The 22,213-nt window shown below is 44.0% G+C and overlaps 1 protein-coding gene across 2 annotated transcripts in view; it reads left to right on the forward strand.

Annotated features, from left to right (window-relative positions):
- Window positions 1-22,213, forward strand: part of SNX13 (sorting nexin 13) — a 115,436-nt gene that overhangs the window by 33,169 nt on the left and 60,054 nt on the right. For both annotated transcript variants that reach the window (XM_073677847.1, XM_073677848.1), the window contains exons 3-10: window positions 4,246-4,348; window positions 9,056-9,145; window positions 11,412-11,533; window positions 13,983-14,104; window positions 15,234-15,335; window positions 16,134-16,222; window positions 16,308-16,391; window positions 19,997-20,135. In XM_073677847.1, the coding sequence (XP_073533948.1) occupies window positions 4,246-4,348; window positions 9,056-9,145; window positions 11,412-11,533; window positions 13,983-14,104; window positions 15,234-15,335; window positions 16,134-16,222; window positions 16,308-16,391; window positions 19,997-20,135 (851 nt within the window). The remainder of the gene's footprint in view (window positions 1-4,245; window positions 4,349-9,055; window positions 9,146-11,411; window positions 11,534-13,982; window positions 14,105-15,233; window positions 15,336-16,133; window positions 16,223-16,307; window positions 16,392-19,996; window positions 20,136-22,213) is intronic.

Genomic DNA, 22,213 nt, shown 5'->3' on the forward strand with positions numbered 1-22,213 from the left:
GATTCATCTCAGCTAAAAGTCTAGACCCTTAGATCAGGAATAGGACAGACATTTATAGGACATTTCATAACTTTCCCAAATTCTTATGAAAAAAATATTCCCCACAAACTGCATTGAACTACTGTACCCAATTTATTATATATTTTAGGAGTCGGTGTTGGTCCATTTTATACTGACTCCACCAAAATGGACTTCGACTCCGACTCCACAGCCCTGTGGCCGCCGTACTGAAAGAGATGTGAGTGGCGGCGGTAAGCACATCTGTGCAGAGCCGACTGTCGGTCAGTGCCGGGTCGTGCCTTTCTAGCTTGCCCGTATGACTGAAAGCCGCGCTCCCAGGAGGAATGAAGATCATTTCTTCTCGGTGGCAGCGCGTTGAGTACGGCGGCCGGGCCCCTTTCTAATGCTATTAACCTGCAGATTAACCAGGTGAATGGTGTTATCCAACATGACGGGTTCCTTTTTAACGGGAATCTGTCGCCAGGTATTTGCTGCCCCACCTAAGATCAGCATAAAGTAAGGGCAGAGCTTCTGATTCCAGCGATATTTCACTTACCGAGCTGTATGTACAGTGTACACAGAAAACTGCCGGGTGACTGAGTTATACACAACTCATTAATATGCTTGACTACCTACCAGCAGGCTTACTAGTCCTTTTAGTGATAATATCCTGGCAATAAAACAGTGATTTTGTCAAAACTACAGCAAGCAGCCCAGTAAGTGATACATCATTGGAATCAGTGTCTTGGTCTCTACAATTATGCTGATCTCAGATTAGTTGGCAAACATTGGTGACAGGTTCCCTTTTAAAATTAGCTTTTTTTTTTTAAAGCCAATTTCTGGGAATAAAAAAAAATTAAGATATGTATCTATAAATTCCTACTGTAACTAGCAAATCATCCACGTTTTATCTAGGGAGGTAATCACTATGTAATTAAAATGAGTGCCACCTTGTTACACTGAAAGAAACTTGTCCTAGAAATTTATTAGGACCGGTGCCTGTGAGCATGTGCAGAAGGAGGTTCTTCCCCCTCGCGTCGTGTGTAGGAATATATCCCAGGGGATATTCTGATCTAATACCGGAGGTACTAGGGGTGGTGAGGTAAGAAGAGGCTGCTCACACTGCTGTCCACCTGGTCTGACTAAATGCTGAGCAGCTGTTGTGAGATGAAGATAACTTGCCAGCAAGTGGCACTCAGACCCGGTAAACAGAGCAGCCTCTTCTTACCTCCGCTCCCTTGGTACCTCCAGTATTAGATCAGATAGACCAAGTGGACAGCAGTGTGAGTAGTCTCTTCTTACTTCAGCTCCCCTGCTATCTCCAGTATTAGATCAGATAGATGGGGTGGACAGCAGTGTGAGCAGCCTCTTCTCACCTCCCCTCGTATCTCCAGAATTAGACCAGAAAGACAGGGTGGACAGCAGTGTGCGCAGCCTCTTCTCACCTCCTCTCCCCTCGTATCTCCAGTATTAGATCAGATAGATAGGGTGGACAGCAGTGTGAGCAGCCGCTTCTTACCTCAGCACCCCTGATATCTCCAGTATTAGATCAGATAGACAGGGTGGACAGCAGTGTGAGCAGCCGCTTCTTACCTCAGCACCCCTGATATCTCCAGTATTAGATCAGATAGACAGGGTGGACAGCAGTGTGAGCAGCCGCTTCTTACCTCAGCACCCCTGATATCTCCAGTATTAGATCAGATAGACAGGGTGGACAGCAGTGTGAGCAGCCGCTTCTTACCTCAGCACCCCTGATATCTCCAGTTCAAGACCAGGATATCCCTGGGGAGTTCATTGCTACACATGAAGCGAGTGAGTGGTGCTTCCTACTGCACATGCTCACAGGCCCCGGTCCCAATTCCATCAGTATAAAAACTCATCGGCCATTTTAATTCCATAAAGATTACCTTCCAAGACTAGTGTGTTATTTACTTATTAACCCCTTCAAAGCATAGGACATACATTTACATCAAATTTCATGTCCCTGCCTTTGATGCGGTCTCACACGCTGAGCCCACATTTTTCCCTGAAGATGATGGCTGATTTAATCAGCTGTCAGGTGCCTTTAACAGCTGCGGCGGGGGTAGCGGAGCTACGCCAGCAGCTGTTAACCTGTTCAGTGCCGCTGTCAATCTCTGACTGCAGCATTTTACATGCACTGGCAGGAGGGCACGACATTCCACTCGCCCATTGGCGTGCCCGTGATGTGATCGCAGAACACCGATGGGTTGCCATGACTGCCAGATGTTGCCTGTAGCTGGCGTTCATAGGAGATCATGATTTTCTCTATACATAGCAGGGCTGATGCACTGTTATGTGTAGCACAAGCGATCAGACGTTCACAGCTTCAAGTTCCCTGAGGGGACTATTAAAAACAGTAAAAGGTTAAAAAAAAAAAAAAGTTCAAAATACCCATCTTTTGCCCATTAGAACTAAAACAAAACAAAAAACCACATTTGGTATCGCTGCGTTTGTAATGGTCCAATCTTTCAAAATGTAAAGTAAATTAATCCAATCTGTCAACGGCATAACAAGAAAATAAATCAAAATGCCAGAATACGTTTCCTTTTGGGGGGGGGGTCACCACAACATAGTAATAAGAGGTGATCGATACATTGTATCTACCCAAAAATGCTATCAGTACAAATGTCAGCTCAGGCCGCAAAAACATAACCCATCACACAGCACTATATTCTTTAAATTGAATGCGTTACGGCTGTCAGAAAATGGCGACAGTGTTTTTTTTTTGTTTATCTTTTTACCAAATTTCCAAATTATTTTTTTCACAATTTAAATAAAACAAAAACACAACTATACATGTTTTGATATCTGCATAACTGTACTGACCTGGAGACTCGTATTGCCTGGTCAGTTTTACCATCTAGTGAACGTGGTAAAACCCTTCCAAATAATTGTGAAATCGCACTTTTTTGGTTTTGGTGCGTTTTTTGCATGTGGTTTTGCCGCATACTTTTTTTATGCATGCGTTTTTTATGTCTTCTTGTCGGTTCTTAATAAAGGCTATTGAAATTTGCAGAGTTTCAGAGAATAGGGTTTTTTTTAAACAAACTTTATTGATCATCATGTACCGTTTGTGTGCGTTTCCGCTGCGAAAACACTATTGAAACACCCATGCGGTTTTTATGCATGCGGATTTTCCTCATCTCATGCAAGTCTATGGGGAAAGCCCGCATTCGGACCCGCAAAGGGGGGTGTGTGTGTGTGTGTGTGTGTGTGTGTGTGTGTGTGTGTGTGTGTGTGTGTGTGTGTGTGTGTGTGTGTTTTTTGTTTGTTTTTAATGGTGAAAAGATTAAAATAAAAAAACGTACCATTTTCAAAGTTTGTAACTTTTTTTTAAATTTTCGATTGATGGAGTGGTTTGAGGGTTTGTTTTTTTATGTGTGGTAAGGTGACGGGAAAAATTTTAGTGGGTCCATTTTTTTTTTTTTCTTTTTGCTTTACTGCATTGGTAAAAAAAAAAATTTTGGCAGATGTGACTTTTACAAATATGGCGATACCAAGTAGTTTTTTTCTTTTTTTTTTTTTGTTAAAGGAATAAGAAGTTGGGATTTGAGTCTTTAGATTTTTTTTTTTTAACTTTCCCTACCTCCCCCCCACCCAGCTTACCTTTATTTTTTGATCTTCCTGGCAGACTTGAACTTGAGATCCATTGATCGGTTGCTTTTATATACTGCAGTACAACTGCGAAGGTGGCCAGTGTCCTTGGCAAGGAGGGCAGCTCTTACAAGCTCTTTGTTTTGAAGCTAGCCACATTGCTGGATCCAGTCAGGATCAGGGCCCCAGCGCTCTTCTGATGCTGCAGAGGCAAAGCTGCCACTGTTTGCAACCTCAGAGTTCACAGTTCGGACCAGAGGCGCCACCATTGAGCAAGGCCAAACTTTCAGGGGAGCACCTTTCCCCTGCAAGTAGTAAGCTGGGAAGCAGGGATGCGGTGAACTCCTGAAGCAAGAAGATGAGAAAAATCTCAAGGGGTTGTGGAGGACTAAATTAATTTATTTTACTCTCAACTCTAATCTGAGGAGCACAGGATGGGTATTCGGCCCGCTGCAGTGATGGAGAACCCTAGCAGTAACACAGCTAAGGCTTGTATCGAAGACCATTAAGTTGCTAAATTTTACTTGGCACAAAATCACAAACATACTGTTACTTCCTATTAATTTTAGAACCTGAAAATAAGGTAAATCGCATGCACAATTTTAATTCTTTTAATTTTTTTCCACTTAGGGGTTTTGTTGTCACGCTTCTGTTTGGAAAGATAACCTCTGAGAAGTACCTCGAGAGATGCGAGCTCTCCTTTCTTCCTCAAACGTCTGCTGGAATCTCAACGGTAGGTCAGTGTGACGTAAAATCCGCTTCTACGTAACGCGTATGTGGACATGTACAAGAGGATATAACCGGAACGGGATCACAGATTTTCCCTTTTTTTTATCCGTATTAAAGAACTATCTGGGAATCCATAAAAAAGACAACTCAAGACCTGGGTTCTGCGTCAGAACAGGAATTGATCACGCTCGATTGCTGTGTAACTTTGTGTTGTCTGTGCGTGTGGTTTTATTATTTTATCAGCATTTCTGATGTGAGAAAAATGCATTTCTTTGGGGGCGCACAGTTTGGCAGAGCTTTTATTTTGCTTTTAGGGTTACTGTGCATTTTCTTACAGACTCTGCGGCTTTCTGCAGTGAGCGTTACATTAGCATTCTGCCATGAGATGTTCATGTTATTCCTCGGATTCAGTCACTTAGGAGATAATGAAAGGATTACTTGTATGGTGACGTCTGTGTGGCCTCGCTGCCCTGGTAATATGATGGGTGTGTTCATTATATTGCAGTAGTGTGTGGGTATACCACGCTGCCAGGATGCTGGCCATGTGCCAGCCTAGGACTCTGTGTCAGTGACATGCAGACATTTATAAGGCACTCTGCTGGTATACATTCCCAGTCGGCGTGCCCCGGTTATGTGACTTCATCATGATGGTGTCTTCTAGCAGTAATCTGCTTTGCTGAATGTTTTCTTCGTTTCCTTGTATTCTTTTCATGATCCTAATAGTGACCATTCAGCTCATGTTTTAGTGATATTATTTGTTGCATGTTTTATTCTTCATTTATAAATTGGACATTACACATTACATGTATCCTTTGTCAGACAACTCATTGAAGATAACTGTAACAATCTGACAGCCATTTCGGTTCTTTTAGGATAGTCACGGTGGCGTGACCCGGTCCGTGGCCCAGGACGGACGCATTAGAGATGGTTCAGCTCTCCACGGGTAGAGCTAGGCCTCAGGGCAGCTAAATAGGAATTTTTGTTGTTGGTGTAGTGCAAGGCAGGTGAAGCAGCAATTAAGTCAAGGACACAGCGGGGTGCAGTCTTCAAGTTTTTACTCAGTTTTTACGGTACTCCAGGTTACGACGACTAGCCAGGTTATAACAGCCCACTGAGTCCTGTGTCCTCCCGGGAAGTGATCCAGCCAACTCTCAGATAACTTGGGTGCACTTGATCGGGACCCCCTTCTTATGTACCTTCCCGGGTCGTCTCTCTGCGCTGGCTCTCACCCTCCTGCCCTGCTCCTCACACACACTGTCCCGAGCCAGTGGCTGCGGGCCTTGTCAGGCGATGTCCTCTCTGTCCCCTTGGTCCTATATGGCCGCCTTTTCTGCGAACGTGTGTGGTTTTGGCTACGGCACTTAGAGATACCGCAACATCCGGTTTGCTTTCTGAGTCTTGTAGTCCTCCACAAGTCTGAGGCCGGTCCCCTACTGCGACCTGATCCCTTCACGGTCGGCGTGAACTTGGGAGCATGGGTCGACTCCGCATTTCCCGTGCCCCTGAGATCCTTTCTCTGTCTTTGGAGCCCTTCTCTGACTCCCTCGCTCCTCTTGTTGTTTCTCTTACTGGGCCCCTCTGACTGGACCCCACTCCTCCACGGTCCTCACTCACTGCTCTTACTCCTAGGACCCTTCTAGATCTTTCTACCTTTCCTTTTATACTACCTGTCATGTGACCCACATCACCAACTGTCACTCTACGTGGTCCCCTCTACCTTCAGTCCTTCCTTGTGTGCTCCCCTAAACTACTTCCTCCACCCACCTCCTCTACCTAGTTCCCTCCTCCAGACAGGGACAGGGACTGTGCTCTCCCTCAGGAGCAATCTCTCCCTTCCCTAGTGGAGTGATGTAGTGTTGGATGTGGGTGTGTGGGTCCTGGGTAGTGCTCCCTCCTTACCCGAGAGTGGGGTACCACACCTCTGGCTGAGATGCAGTACCTCTGTGGCGACTGGACCCGCAGGGGCGCCACACATGCCTGCTCTGCTCTCGTGAGCACACTTGTTTGTTTTAATGGAGATGAATGTGCTGAATGTGAACAGGAGCATAGGATGGGGTATTGTGATATTTTAGCCTTTTATCTCTGACATCAGCCATTGCCAGACTGAGGTGTTGACCGCATACTCGCTTGTCTGATCTTTCTATAATCATGTTCATCTAACTTCTATTTGATGTGTATGGCCAACATCATGTATCCCTAATTGACCTTGCACCTTGGCTCTGTTTAGAGGGGACCTTTCACCACATTTTACCTGCTAAACTAGCCACTTCATGATTAAGTGGATGATGATCTGAGTAAAACATCATTTTTATTTCTCATTTCCGCAGCAGAGATATTAGCTTGAAACTTTATATAAGAATTTCACTTCAACCAAGGGGGTGTTGGCAGAGATTTGTGTCTGGGGTTGTTTACTTTTTTACCTGTAAGACGTTGCCCAATCTTAAACAAGAGGCATCATACAAGGATACAAAAAAACGCCCCCAAAGAACTTCAGAACAAATTCGTGTCCTACCATGTAACTAGGGTCACACAGATCTATCTGCCTGTGATCCAAACAATGCTGTATATCTATCCCAGGTACTTCAGAGAATAATGACCAGGTACATGGGGATAGAATTCAGAGCAGTGTTTATGACCAGCACTGTTCGCACACTGCAGCTCTCATTTCACAGCGTTGTCATTTAATGAGATGAGACCTGTAGTGTGTGAGCAGCGCTTGGGACCCATAGCTGTGCTCTCCTTCCTCTGCACAGTAATCACTGGTAGTTAGATCGGGGTGACCTGGCTAGATATGAGTCTCACAATCCACAGAGAAAAGCCAGTTCTGGGGGCATAATGCCTCCTGCTTATAAATGGGCAACGTTATAGAGGGAAAAAAGTAAACACCTCCAGTGACTAATCAGGTGGCACAAATGCAGCCTTATTAATTGCTGGGAGTCTGACCGCCCAGAACCCTACTGATCTAAAGAATGTAGCTCTCCAGAGACCTCTCTGAATGGCCTGGAGGTGCAGAGGCTCCCTCCACTCCTTTCAGTAGCCGTCCTACTCTCACCCTCCGCTCAGTTCGGAGGAGGACCTGTAAAGCCTCGTTCTCAGAATTGTTTGGGATCCCAGCGATCAGACCCCTATCGATTAGTAAGTTAGCCCTTATCCATAGTAGAGGGGATAACTTATAAACTTTGCACAACCCTTTTAAACATAGTTTTTCCTTTGAAAGCACCATTTATTAATCCAGATGCTTCTTGTGGTCTGCATCCCAATTATCATGTTGGATTAATATAGAGCTCTGTATTTGACTACTTATATTATTAAACAATGTATTTTTGTTCAGTTTAGTGAAGTTGAATGTTTTTTTTCATTATACCTCTAAAGGGACTGTCAGCACAAATTACTGTTCAAACTAAGTCCTGCCTCTTGGTGCTTCATGCCGGGGCCAATCACTTATATACACCTTCCCACTTATTGTTTTCCTTCCATCTCCCCCTACTTCTTAGATTGACAGCTCTCTCTTCATAGACCCAGGGAAGGGTGGAGACAGATGGAAACTGAGCAGGTGGGAAGGTGTATTTAAATGATTGTCCCTGCTGTGAAGCACCGAGCGCTTGTGCTTGGTTTGAACAGTCGTTCTCTGCAGACAGTCCCTTTTTAAAAAATTTATCGCATCAACCACAGTCAGAAAACACCCTATGGACTTCAGTGGTAGTGTTGTGGGCATGCTCTGCGACCTGACACACGCGGAGTGCCGCTCCTGTTCCAAAGCTTCCAGGGTCTCCCGCCAGTCTCTGTGCTTCCTCTTCCATTTGTGTGCACATGTGACTGGTGCAGCCAATTACTGGTCACATCGGTGAAGTGTTGTTGGTCACTGCTGGAGCCTGTAATTTGTCTGCAGCAGACAAATGCCTATCCGAGCCAAACAGGAAGAATAGAGACGGAACGGAGGACCGTGGCAGGGGAGGACTGAGATCAGTTTTTATTGTATTTTGTGACTTTCACTTTAAACGTACAATAACGCTTTAAAAAAAATATAAAATACTCAGGCCTTTAAAAAACCCACATCTACTACATGTACAGCCGTACCAAGGTCAGGTTTATGATTTACCTCTCGTAAAAGCTAATCAGATTGGCCTGTGCCTTATAAACCTGCGCTGGCGCTGCTGGAGAGATTTTCCGCAATATAAAACGACTAGCATAAGGAAACTTATTCTACCCGAATGATAAGACATTGATAAATTCAAGTGTAGTGTGGACTTTTCCTGACAAATTATGACTGTCCAAGACCAACCTGCTTCCATACAATGGCAATATTGTGCGGACCTCCAGTTATCACAGAGGGGGCTGCTACAGTATGGGGTCTTTCCTGGGATAATCTCTATAGAAGACACAAGTCTGCTCATTGTTTGGATATGTTTAGTGCACTGAGACGCAGGGAATCAATGGAGAGGAAATGTTCTTACTTCATCATGTCACACCATTTGTTGTAAAGCTGGAGATAGCGAAGGATCACACGGCTCTGCTCGCTCCTCCTCCTCCTCCTCCACAGTTACCTCTGCATGCAGAAAGGAGCATGCCCACACCACTCTTCTATTAAAGCTAGTAAGTTAGTTTTCTTATAAGCCGTGAAGCAAATATCTGAAACTATTCTTGCAAATTAGGGATGCTGAAAATCTCATGTAGCCTTTAGTCATTATTGTGTTTTTTTATTTTTTTTAAGGTTTTAGAAGAAATGAAACGTGAAGCTAAACCCATCAAGATTGACAGAAGGGTCACCGGTGCCAACATGATCGATGAACCCCTGCAGCAAGTAAGCGTGTAACGCAGCCTTCTTTTGCTGTACTTGTAGTCTTAATTTCTCTTTTTTTTTTTCTTTTCCCACTAAAGTATGTAGACTCTAAACTTTTTTTTTTTTTTAATCCATTGATTTAGTAATGTTTTAGTTATTGGATGAAGGCACATAGAACTCTGACGTATAAAGTCTCTCTTCTGTGTGTCATCAGTGTTGCATGGATTCTCTTCAATGGCCGAGTCTGATCACAAAACTGATCACAATAGGACGTGTTCTGAGTCTCGCTGACCGGAGAACCGGATGCAGCTTTAAAACGGATCTGTGTGTGGATCAATGAGACTCTTTGGGTCCGAGGAAAAAAAAACTAACAGTACACATGGACTCTAGGACCAAAAATAGATGAAGATATTGAATTGCACTGACAAAAAACATTCTGTTTTATTCTTGTTTGTAAAAAAAAAAAAAAAAAGCCTGAGTGTGGCCTTTTATCTCAAGACAAAAAAGGAGTAAAAAAAAAGTAAACTGTTCTAATGTGTGAATAGCCGTATTATGTAATAGAGAGTAAAAATAGTGCCTTTTCTGAGATCTTTGTGTCACACTGTTCCTGTTATTCCTCCTGGAAATGTATACTTATATTGATGTCTGGACATAACCATTCCTCTTGGCAATGGGGTTATCCCTAGACAGTGTGACAGTTGTCAGGGGGCTTTGTCACACAGAATATTGGCAAGGGAATTAATAACTCAAATATGGGGCGGATGTGCAGTACCCGGCCGCGGCCACTATCAGTAGGTGGAGCAGCTCCGTAACTGAGCACTGCCAGGTGTCGCACCCACACCAATCCTAAGGATAGACCATAGTGGACAGCCTCCTTAATCATAGGTGCAGGTATTTTCTAAAACTAACATGGTAGCTGGCTGATAAGCCTTTACTTTTAGTCACGTGAGTGTGATTTAAAGCTGTGCTCCATCCCTGCATCACGTGGTGAGCACATGGTGCAGCGCTTGTCGTGCAGTGTAACCTTACACGGGTGACGCTCTGCGCCCGCGGTGTCTGCGCTCTGCGCCCGCGGTGTCTGCGCCGTGCAGCCGCTCACCTGCATTCTTTAGTTAAGCAGAAAGGAAGTGACTTCTCACACAGACAATGGAAAGGAAACTCTGCAATAACAATCTGCTGAGGACACAGAAACATATGCATGCTGTCAGCACTCCTCATGCAAGCGGCCGCACTCCTCATATCGCTGGTCTGAGTTTGTCACCTAGAGCAAGGGACGTCTCAAACTTTTTCAACTGCAGTCTCCCACCAGACTAAGGCCTGAGCCTCACCATCTGTAGGGGAAGGCGATGCTAGTGTTAACTTTCTCTCAACTTTCCTTTTTTGTCTTCTGGACCCAGTATAGTATTACAGTAAGTCCAGAATAAGTCAATTATATTGCTAAACTAGAGATTGCTGACACCAAAGGAAGACCCATGTAACATCCAATCACTGCTATAAGTGTTGCCTCCGCAGCCGCACCTCAGTGTGAGGGGCACTGATCTACAGTGAATTATTCTAGAGATCGGGGCCTCTTACCCAAAGACATGGAAACCATAAATTGCTTCTGCTTCCATATGTCTACTTTGAGTGTTTCCTACAAATCTCCATACAAGTATATTAGTGTTACCATGCCATGTAATTGAGAGGTGGCCACACAGGCCTGCATCTTCTCCATTTACTTCTTTGAGCAATTTTATGGAAATAAAAACTTCTCTCCGTTCACTGCAGCCGCTATTGGTGGCCGAAGGCTCCATCTACCATGCACATAAAGCCACATGCCACAAATGTCTGTAGCCCTTTACATTTTGAAGAACTCTTTTTAATGGGACCATGCTGCATTGCTACCCAAGAAAAATGTTTTTTGAGCCTAAGATGAAGATTTACTTAAAGGAGGACTCCAACCACATATAAAGTGTAGTGCTTAAAAATCCTAAATCAGTGTGGAGCCTGTCCGGAGATGTGTTGAGCAGTGCTCCTGATATGCTGTCCTTCCCCACGTGATTACAGCTGACAGTCTCTGCCCTTCGCAGTTATACCCCGGGGGTTTAATGGAGCTTCTACAGGCCGACACCGAGCTTCCCCGCTCTGATTAGTGACAGTGGAATACGAGTAGACTGATGGGGTCGCCCCGGTTTTTGTATCATATGGCTTCCTCCTTAGGTTTGTGGCCAGATAACGTATATTATTGCTTTTCTGCCGCTGCTTATGACTTTGACAAACCTCCAGAATGTTTTTCTGTGTACTTTAGGTGATACAGTTTTCCTTGAGGGACTATATCCAGTACTGGTATTACACACTAAGCGAGGACGAATCCTTTCTCCTTGAAATCCGGCAGACTGTTCAGAATGCACTTGTACAGTTTTCCACCCGGTAAGTAAACGCTTTTATCTTGTTCTTTTGCTGTGACAGAACGTGGCGCAGCTTCCTGCACGTGCGCTCGGTTGACTTTTGGAAAAACTCTTACTGAAAAAGTTACTCTGTCAACTTGTAACTTGGTATAAAAATATTTTTATGGTCAATTGAATAAAAATATTAAATGCGGAGCTTGTTCACAAGCTGCATTTTTGCTGTAATTTTTTTTTCCTGGGCATTTTTGCAACAGAAAAAATGCACTATTTTACAATACAAGCAAAGTCAATGTGATCACCCAATAGCCCTATAGTCCTTTTTTTCACTTTAATATATTTTTTTTTTTTAAGTTTTGGATAATTTTTGCAGTCACTGAAAGGTTGTAAACACATCAGAGCGTTTGCTACATTGTTACAGCTGACAGCAGTATTTGTGCCTCCTGTCCTCATAGTTTGCTATAAAGTAACAATGGCAGAAAATTAAAATCAAATACTTCTGAATACAGAAAGTAAATTGCTACTTTGAAGTATACGTTTTATTTGTTCCTGTTTGTTTCATGTCTTATGATCCGGAGGAAAGATGAGTCATCGGAGTTTCTTCTTTGGAAGCCAAAATAAAACCTTATTGTGACCTGGATCTAATGGTGTCAGACACACAAACTGCTGTAAAATCTATTCGAGTTTGGAGAATTGATTTCCCATCTGTCCCATCTGTTGTTTTATTCTGTTTCTTAAGATGTTCAGGGAATCTAAAAGCTTTTGTTGGATATAAAGCCAAAGACTGAAAACTCCCTGATCTTATGGAGTAAGAAAGATAGCTCTAAGGAGGCAGGAGGTAGCCCTGTTTCCATCAATGAGATTACTTACCTACACGTACCAGTCTAATGTGCAACACTGTCTCAAGGAACTTGAAGGGGTTGTTCAGGCTTGAGGTTAGTCTGCAGGCACTCTGTGACTTGGTGCCGAGAGGGTGGTCTCATGACAGCAATTATGTGATTTGCATATAAGCAGTCACATACAAACTAGATGTGTGCAGCCTCGCTAAGTACAAGTGAATGGAACAAGACTGGGCATGTCTAGTTGGGATGTGGCCAAAAGCATGTAAAACGCAAACGCAGTCATATGAGTATGACCGCCCACGCTTGGCGTGCGCTGTGAGGATTGAAAAGTCTGCAGTCATAGAGGCTGCAGATTTTGACCCCAAGCCTGGAACAATCCCTTTTGATGGTAAACTTTAAGGAAAACTATCTTCAGTCTCCTCTTAATAGATAATTATTTAAAAAGGTTTTTCCGTGCCTGTGTTAATTTTCAGTAGGCACTGTATTCAGCTGAATGCGATCACTGTGTAATATACTTATTGTTAAGATTGGGCTCTACTTGTCGGTTTGAGTGGTCGTCATGTGATAGCTCATAAGCGATTTGTGTACTTGCAGTCACGTGCTGACTAGCTGCTACTCCTGATTCTGTCTGTTCAATAACAGGAGCAGAAAAACCAGCTGGTCTGTTTGTGACTGCAAATATGCTAATCTCATATGAGCTCTGGCAGCTGCTTGAATCGTCAAGCTGAGTGGAATCCTACTTGTGTGTATATTACACACGCCGAACCCTGATGAAATTTATCCTTGGCCCGGAAAACCCCTTACAGTACCTTTCACCAAATTTTTCATATTGAATTGGCTACACCATGTAATTGCCCTGTTGGAAAGGAGCACATGCGGACCACCCCTTCCTTCATGTACCTGTCATCCTCCTCCTATGTCCTATAGCATGTCTACAGTAAGTGAACAGATTGGTGTGCGCAGAACTGTCTGTATCTGGATAACAAAAACAAAACTTTCTGAACCTACAGCAATTCTAAGGGTTGTCAGGATATTTAAAAGAAATAAAGCGGCTTTCATTCTAGAAAACCGAGCTAAACGTGCAGAGCGAGCATTTATTGTGGCCGTGGACCACACACGGGACCATTTATGTTTAGACTGTATGTGAAAAATAAATAAATTAATAATCGCAGCATGCACTACATTGGTCTGTTACAGCTTAGAATAATGCATGCAATGAATGGCAGATCCAGCACAACTGATTGTGCCCCATTTTCTATAAGGCCGTCTAAACCTGGCGAAGAAGAGAAGAGCCGGGCAATTTTTTTCAATTGTCCATAGGGAAATTCTGAAAATGCAAGAGCATTTCAGAGCCCCATTCTCAGGATCAGTAGGTTGCCAGAAGAGTCTTCATTTCCCGGTCGTCTGCAAGTTATCATCTACCTACCCCATTGATAACTGTGGGTATTGATAGGTAATAACTTGCTGCTTTGGGAATAACCCTTCTGTTAAAGTTAAGGAATTTTATGATGACCTAAATGGTTATAAACTGTACTTAACATAAATATTTTTTTATTTAAGGTGATGTAATAAGACGACTTATGTTTTCAGACATCAATATGTGTTGTAGTAAAAGCTGTTTCTCTTTATCAGGTCTAAAGAAATTGACTGGCAGCCTTATTTTACCACCCGATTAGTAGATGACTTTGCTACTCACCTCCGAGTGTTCAGAAAAGCTCAGCAGAGGATGGCAGAGAAGGAAGATCAAAAGAAAGGTAACAGCTCAACCTTTCACCCTCTTGGCCACCTTCCCTGCATGGATCTGCAACACCCTCCATGTCGGTGAATGTGGTGAAGTTGTGGTTCTTGGCACGGAGAGCAGTGATGAACAAGAAATAACCAAGAGAGCTCGAAGGATTACTGGGGATTAAGGAAATCGGGCCCCATCTAACAGTAGTTGATGGACGTAGCGATATAGAAAAGTGGTTGGATTGTTTTCAAACTTTAAAATGATTGATTTCAGAAATGGAGAGGAAGATTTCGCTGTGCGTCTCTACAACTCTCTTTTTACTTTGGTCGTGAGCTTCCTACCTACTGATGGGTATAACAGGGCTGGTTTTCTGGCTTAGTGCAATAATGAAACTAGCCCTTGTCACTTCTGGTTCAAGGACTGAGAAGGGGGCTGACTTGGCTATGAAACTGAGCTAGACAGTCCGTGTCATACAACTCACCAGTCCTGAAGGTGGTGAGAGAAAGCTGCTGTCAGGACCAAAGCAAAAGTGGAGCTATTGGTGCAAACAGTAAAATGAAGTCCTGGGTGAAGCCTCCATAAATAATTTCACTTTAACACCAATCCAACCGCCATTTTTATTTGCATGAAAAACTCCATCTCTACTACGACAAAACACAGCATGGTCTTCACAGAACAAGAAGGTATTAGCTCATCCGCTGTGCAATGCAAAAATGGGCTATTAATGCAAATGTAATAAGCTTTTTATTATATACCCTCAATGATTCAAAGAGGAACATTTTTTTACTTTTCATTTTTAGTGACTATTTTCTTTCTTGTGGAAGGATGGGAAAATAATAGTTGCTGACACACACAACAAATTTGTACAGTGCTTGATGCTTTCCAAGTATCTTGCTATTCCTACTGTGGTTTATTCTTCTGCAGTCTATTTAGGGAATGTTTTATTAATTAGACTTCCATTAGGTTTGCATTGATTTATTACATTGTCAACAGATAATGGCTTTCTCTTTTGTTTTTTATTAGTTTACTATTGTGAATTGTGTTTTGTTGAAATTTCAGTATATAAGCCTGAACCCTACATATTATAGCAATGCAGCCCTCGCATATAGTTACTGCTGAATCAATGTGTTAACCATTTCTTGCTTTATTCGCAGACACAGCAGAAGATTTTGTAGATACTTTTTTTGAGGTTGAGGTTGAAATGGAGAAAATAGTCTGCCGTGACCTCGTCTGCACTTCTTCCAAAGATGAGGAAGGTTTGTTTCACCATTTGCATTTTTGTTGGGTACTACATAATCTAAAAAGAGGACGTTTCACTAAATTAAAGGGGTTTTCCAGTCTTAACCTACAGGTCTGTGACTGCAGACTTGTGTATTCTCACATTGCTTGCTGTGAGGATTATCCTGTGTCAAGAGCGATCTTCCATATAACCGCAAGTATGTGATATGCATACTCGCTGCCAAAATCAGACTAGATGGGCACAGCCCTACTCAATAAACGTGTATTGAGTGAGGACAGAAACTGTCTAGTCTGAATGTGGCCGGGAGTATGTATATTGCATACTTGCAGTCACATGGCTGCACTGCTTCCGGTACCGGAGAATCCGCACAGTGTGCAGTGCGCACTGCAGGATTTACAAGTTGGCAGTCACATAGTGACTGCAGACCTGTAGCTTAAGGCCGGACAACCCCTTTAATCTGTGAATGCTGAATGGAAGCCCTGTGCACCACCTATTACCTGACGGCATCTGCAGCTCTTTAGATTAGCCGGTCTGGTGCGACGTCGTCGATGTGTTGTGACACATATGATGTCGCATCAGTTCAGTTAATGAAAAGAAGAGCCGAGGATTCTCTGGGCGCCCATCCATCATCCTCCGATTACGGAGTTGGTAACTGGAACTTATCCTGTGAATCAGTTCGCACCAACTTTAGTAAAAAACCTAATTATTTTGGCTATTTCTGTAATTAGTAACTTACCAATATGACCTCTTTAGGTTCCTCCTACCCGATGTAAATTAGAAGCCACCTTCACATGTCATAACTTTGTGTCCTCAGGGTTCCTGAAGGATTTATGTGAAGTTTTACTGTATTTATTGCTACCTCCTGGAGACTTCCAGAACAAGATCATGCGATACTTTGCGAGGGTGAGAAGAGAAAGGAACTTATAAGTTACCAGATTCCTCTGATATTGACTAACAACTTACTCTAGTTCTCTGCTTTTCCCTTTAGGAAATCCTATCACGAGGAATTCTTCTTCCTTTAATAAACCAGCTCAGTGATCCTGATTATATTAATCAATATATCATTTGGATGGTGAGCTCCTCAATGACCTTTTATAAATCTTTTGAAAGTTTTTTTTTTTTTTTTTTAAATATTATAAATGAAGATATAATCCAGCAAGTGTTATGTTGTCTTATGAAGGTGTAGCTGTATGAAGGTATAGCTTGACATGTTGCTTTAGATAGAAGTGCAGAGGACTGCCATGTAGAGGGTTTTGTTTTGTGCAAATCGGGTCATCGCCCATATGAATGGTACATTATAAAAATGATAATATATAAGCAAAAGTCCCCAAGCAGAATTTTTTCGGTGGTGGTGGTACTCTGCAAATTTTCAACAGAGATTGTTATCATCCATTTTCCCATCTCCAGTGGTGCCCTCAATCTAATTTCCCCAATACTCACACGCACACAACTCTATTCTATAGAAAGTTTAATTAGTATATTGAAATATGAGAGAAAACCAGACTATATAGTGGAGTCTATGTAGACAAGCTGCAGAGTGTGTGGCGATGTCCCCCTTCATGGGATTTGGGTTTAAGTTCCCAGAGCTGCAAGACAATGGTGCTACCTGATACTGTTCCATTCATCTAGACCATACATGTCAAACTCTGGCCCCTGGGCCAAATCTGGCCCTCAGGTTGGTTTTATTTGGCCGGCAACACCAGAATCACCACCCCTATGTGGGGCAATTATTCTGTATGGAGGACTGTGTGGGGGCCCATTATTCTGTATGGAGGACTATGTTGGGCCCATTATTCTGTATGGAGGACTGTGTGGGGGCCCATTATTCTGTATGGAGGACTGTGTGGGGGCCCATTATTCTGTATGGAGGACTGTGTGGGGGTCCATTCTGTATGGAGGACTGTGTGGGGGTCCATTATTCTGTATGGAGGACTGTGTGGGGACCCATTATTCTGTATGGAGGACTGTGTGGGGACCCCTTATTCTGTATGGAGGACTGTGTGGGGACCCCTTATTCTGTATGGAGGACTGTGTGGGGACCCATTATTCTGTATGGAGGACTGTGTGGGGACCCATTATTCTGTATGGAGGACTGTGTGGGGGTCCATTATTCTGTATGGAGGACTGTGTGGGGACCCATTATTCTGTATGGAGGACTGTGTGGGGACCCATTATTCTGTATGGAGGACTGTGTGGGGACCCATTATTCTGTATGGAGGACTGTGTGGGGACCCATTATTCTGTATGGAGGACTGTGTGGGGACCCATTATTCTGTATGGAGGACTGTGTGGGGGCCCATTATTCTGTATGGAGGACTGTGTGGGGGCCCATTATTCTGTATGGAGGACTGTGTGGGGGTCCATTATTCTGTATGGAGGACTGTGTGGGGGTCCATTATTCTGTATGGAGGACTGTGTGGGGACCCATTATTCTGTATGGAGGACTGTGTGGGGACCCATTATTCTGTATGGAGGACTGTGTGGGGACCCCTTATTCTGTATGGAGGACTGTGTGGGGACCCCTTATTCTGTATGGAGGACTGTGTGGGGACCCATTATTCTGTATGGAGGACTGTGTGGGGACCCATTATTCTGTATGGAGGACTGTGTGGGGACCCATTATTCTGTATGGAGGACTGTGTGGGGACCCATTATTCTGTATGGAGGACTGTGTGGGGACCCATTATTCTGTATGGAGGACTGTGTGGGGACCCATTATTCTGTATGGAGGACTGTGTGGGGACCCATTATTCTGTATGGAGGACTGTGTGGGGACCCATTATTCTGTATGGAGGACTGTGTGGGGACCCATTATTCTGTATGGAGGACTGTGTGGGGACCCATTATTCTGTATGGAGGACTGTGTGGGGACCCATTATTCTGTATGGAGGACTGTGTGGGGACCCATTATTCTGTATGGAGGACTGTGTGGGGACCCATTATTCTGTATGGAGGACTGTGTGGGGACCCATTATTCTGTATGGAGGACTGTGTGGGGACCCATTATTCTGTATGGAGGACTGTGTGGGGACCCATTATTCTGTATGGAGGACTGTGTGGGGACCCATTATTCTGTATGGAGGACTGTGTGGGGACCCATTATTCTGTATGGAGGACTGTGTGGGGACCCATTATTCTGTATGGAGGACTGTGTGGGGACCCATTATTCTGTATGGAGGACTGTGTGGGGACCCATTATTCTGTATGGAGGACTGTGTGGGGACCCATTATTCTGTATGGAGGACTGTGTGGGGACCCATTATTCTGTATGGAGGACTGTGTGGGGACCCATTATTCTGTATGGAGGACTGTGTGGGGACCCATTATTCTGTATGGAGGACTGTGTGGGGACCCATTATTCTGTATGGAGGACTGTGTGGGGACCCATTATTCTGTATGGAGGACTGTGTGGGGACCCATTATTCTGTATGGAGGACTGTGTGGGGACCCATTATTCTGTATGGAGGACTGTGTGGGGACCCATTATTCTGTATGGAGGACTGTGTGGGGACCCATTATTCTGTATGGAGGACTGTGTGGGGACCCATTATTCTGTATGGAGGACTGTGTGGGGACCCATTATTCTGTATGGAGGACTGTGTGGGGACCCATTATTCTGTATGGAGGACTGTGTGGGGACCCATTATTCTGTATGGAGGACTGTGTGGGGACCCATTATTCTGTATGGAGGACTGTGTGGGGACCCATTATTCTGTATGGAGGACTGTGTGGGGACCCATTATTCTGTATGGAGGACTGTGTGGGGACCCATTATTCTGTATGGAGGACTGTGTGGGGGCCCCTTATTCTGTATGGAGGACTGTGTGGGGGCCCCTTATTCTTTACGGAGGACTGTGTGGGGGCCCCTTATTCTTTACGGAGGACTGTGTGGGGGCCCCTTATTCTTTACGGAGGACTGTGTGGGGGCCCCTTATTCTTTACGGAGGACTGTGTGGGGGCCCCTTATTCTTTACGGAGGACTGTGTGGGGGCCCCTTATTCTTTACGGAGGACTGTGTGGGGGCCCCTTATTCTTTACGGAGGACTGTGTGGGGGCCCCTTATTCTTTATGGACGACTATGCAGGGCCTGTGATTTTGTCCAAGTTTTTCATTTTGGCCCTCTGTGTGTTTGAGCTTGACATCCCTGATCTAGATGATCATCTTCTGCCCTATATACTTCTGCTTAAGGGTGGTGGCTTAACATCACATATACATCTGCCACAAGCTCTTATGGACTGATGGTCAACTCTCCCACCTATGCATATACTCTGCATGTGATGTGTTTGGGGAGAGGAGAGTAAGGCCCTGTTAGACAACTCTGGTGACCGCTTATCTCCAGAGGGAAGAAAAGGGTCCTTCATATAGAGTTAAAGTGCCCAAACCCCCACCCCAGCAAACTTGATCTATTATGGAAAAGTCAGAAGGCATACTATACACTTGAGATGATCTATTATCTGAGGATTCTTCCATCGTTATTGTGTATGAGGGGCCTGAAGATGAAGGTTCCCCCTTGTATGGAGCAGTGGACTTGCTTTCTGCAGTTTGCTTTGCTTCTTGGTGAAGCCTCCATATATAAAGTCCATGACTATCGGGAGGCATCTTGACTGCTATTCCTCTTGCGCTTCCCTGACTAAGTGTAATTTTTTTTTTAAACCGTTGTTATTTTTCTTATTTTAGATTCGTGATTCCAATTGCAATTATGAGGCCTTCATGAATGTCATTAAGTTAAGTGACAATATTGGAGAGTTGGAAGCTGTGAGGGACAAAGCTGCTGAAGAATTACAGTATCTCCGTTCATTAGACACCGTGGGAGAAGGTAAGAAGAAGAGAGACTTATTTCTTTGTGCAGTCGTTCTTCTAATCTTGGAGCCGTCGTTATGTACAACACATTTTAACTATTCTGTCCGCACACCCCAGCCTATTGTGTGGATTTTATCACGTTTCTCTCTTTTGGGGGTCCAATCTTGGCAGTTTGATCCAAGCAGAGTCATGGAGTCATAGTTTTTATCATATCATTTTAGTAGTTGCTGAAACAACCAGAGAACTGAGAGGTCCTCCTGAAAAGATCTGCTACATTTAACAAAACAGGCAGCATATACTTTATTATATAGCTCTTGGCACTGATGAGGCTGGTGCACTTGCTTTGATAATCAATTTTAGAATAACTGTATTGTTTTTTTCTGAAAGTTGAATCTGTCTCCTCCCAACTTGCCTGACATCTTATCAGTGTCCCTTGTCCCTGCTCAAATCTCACACTGCTCAAAACAAGCTGCAGCTGTCAGTCAGCAGAGTGGAGAATGAACGTACTTGGACTTGTGAGCTTTCTCAATAACTTGTTGGATCCCTAAAATCCTCACTTTAAAATCAGTGTTAATAAAGTGTGCCCAGAGTTTTTTGAGGAGTTGAAAAAGCATGATGTTTTCAATGAGAATCCCCTTTAGGAGACGCTCCTGCTTTGAGGAGTTTTATGGAGGTGTTTTTATTTACCTTCAAGAAGTTTTGGAAGAGGCTTTTTCCAGAAGTATTCTCTACAGCCTTTTGATTTGACAGTCTAGTTTGGAGGGATTTTGTTCACTATCCCCTGCAAAGAAGTGACTGAACTTTTTTTTTTTCATTAGACTTTTTTCAAAACCTCTTTAAGATAAACTCCTATGAACAGCAAAGTGGGATTCCATTAGATTTACTGGTGACTGATATCCTTTAAAGAGAACCTGACATCTGCCCATGCCCGCCCCAAACTGTCTGCATTCTACAAAGCCCCTTTAAGTTGCTTATTGATTCCTGAATGATTCTGAAATTCGTCTTGAAGCTGCACTCGCAATGTGAACTAGTGACTAGTCGAGCAGAGAAGGGTTGATTATCCCATACTGACCTTCCCTCTAATCCTGTAATCATGCTCACGTGGGCGTGAGCAACATGGTTTCCAAAAGCCAGGTCACCTATTGCTCTTTGCAAATATCGCACATGTGTGTGATTTTCTCCTTCCCTGAAAATGCACAATGTAGGTGGGTGTAGATCCCTCTGCGGCTCACTGCACATGCCCAGGGAGGCAGCAGTGATGCTGGAGTCGACCGCCGAGGAAGAGCTCCATATTTACTGTCTGAAAATGTAAAGCCGGTTTTACAGTTCCCATATGCCACCAATGATAACTATATTTACAAGAACGTTTTTGGACGGTAAATGTGTAGTTCCTCTGCTGCTGTCCGAGTACGGCGTCGCTGCTGCCTCCCTGGGCATGCACAGTGAGCTGATTGAGGCCGAGTATGTTCACCTGGCTGCGTGTCCCCTGGCTGCGTGTCCCCTGGCTGCGTGTCCCCTGGCTGCGTGTCCCCTGGCTGCATCGCACATTTTTTAAGGCTGGAGAACATTGCCCGTGTGCAGCACATTTGCAAAGGGCAGGGGATGAAGTTGCTCTTGCAAATTGTGTTGCTCATGTTCACAGAGGTGCGCTTACATGATTAGGCCATGGCCCCACTATCAGTATTTGGTCAGTATTTTTACTCAGGAGTGGGTGATAAATGCAGAATTGGTGACTTGTTTCTATTATACTTTTTCTCTGATTGTTCCTCACATGGTTTTGGCTCCCACTCCTGAGAAAAAATACTGATAGTGGGGCCGTGGCCTTAGAAGGAGGTTCTGTCTGGGGTAATCAACGCCCCCCCAACTAGTCAACAACTAATTTGCATAGCGCGGATGCAGCTTCCAATTAATTTTATATTAATTAAGCAATTTCTAAGCCACATAAAGGGGCTTGTCAAGATGCAGGACAAGGTGCTTTGCATACAGGGTGGCAGTTTAGGGAGGCTAGGGCAGCTGTCGGGTTCCCTTTAAATCTGTTTCATCAAGTATTCCTCCAAAGCTAGTGATTTAGATCATGAGGGTCAATAGGATTGC

Source organism: Phyllobates terribilis, unplaced genomic scaffold (assembly GCF_046119375.1).
Source record: "Phyllobates terribilis strain yellow unplaced genomic scaffold, ASM4611937v1 Scaffold_4__5_contigs__length_816908805, whole genome shotgun sequence".
Lineage (NCBI taxonomy): Eukaryota > Metazoa > Chordata > Amphibia > Anura > Dendrobatidae > Phyllobates > Phyllobates terribilis.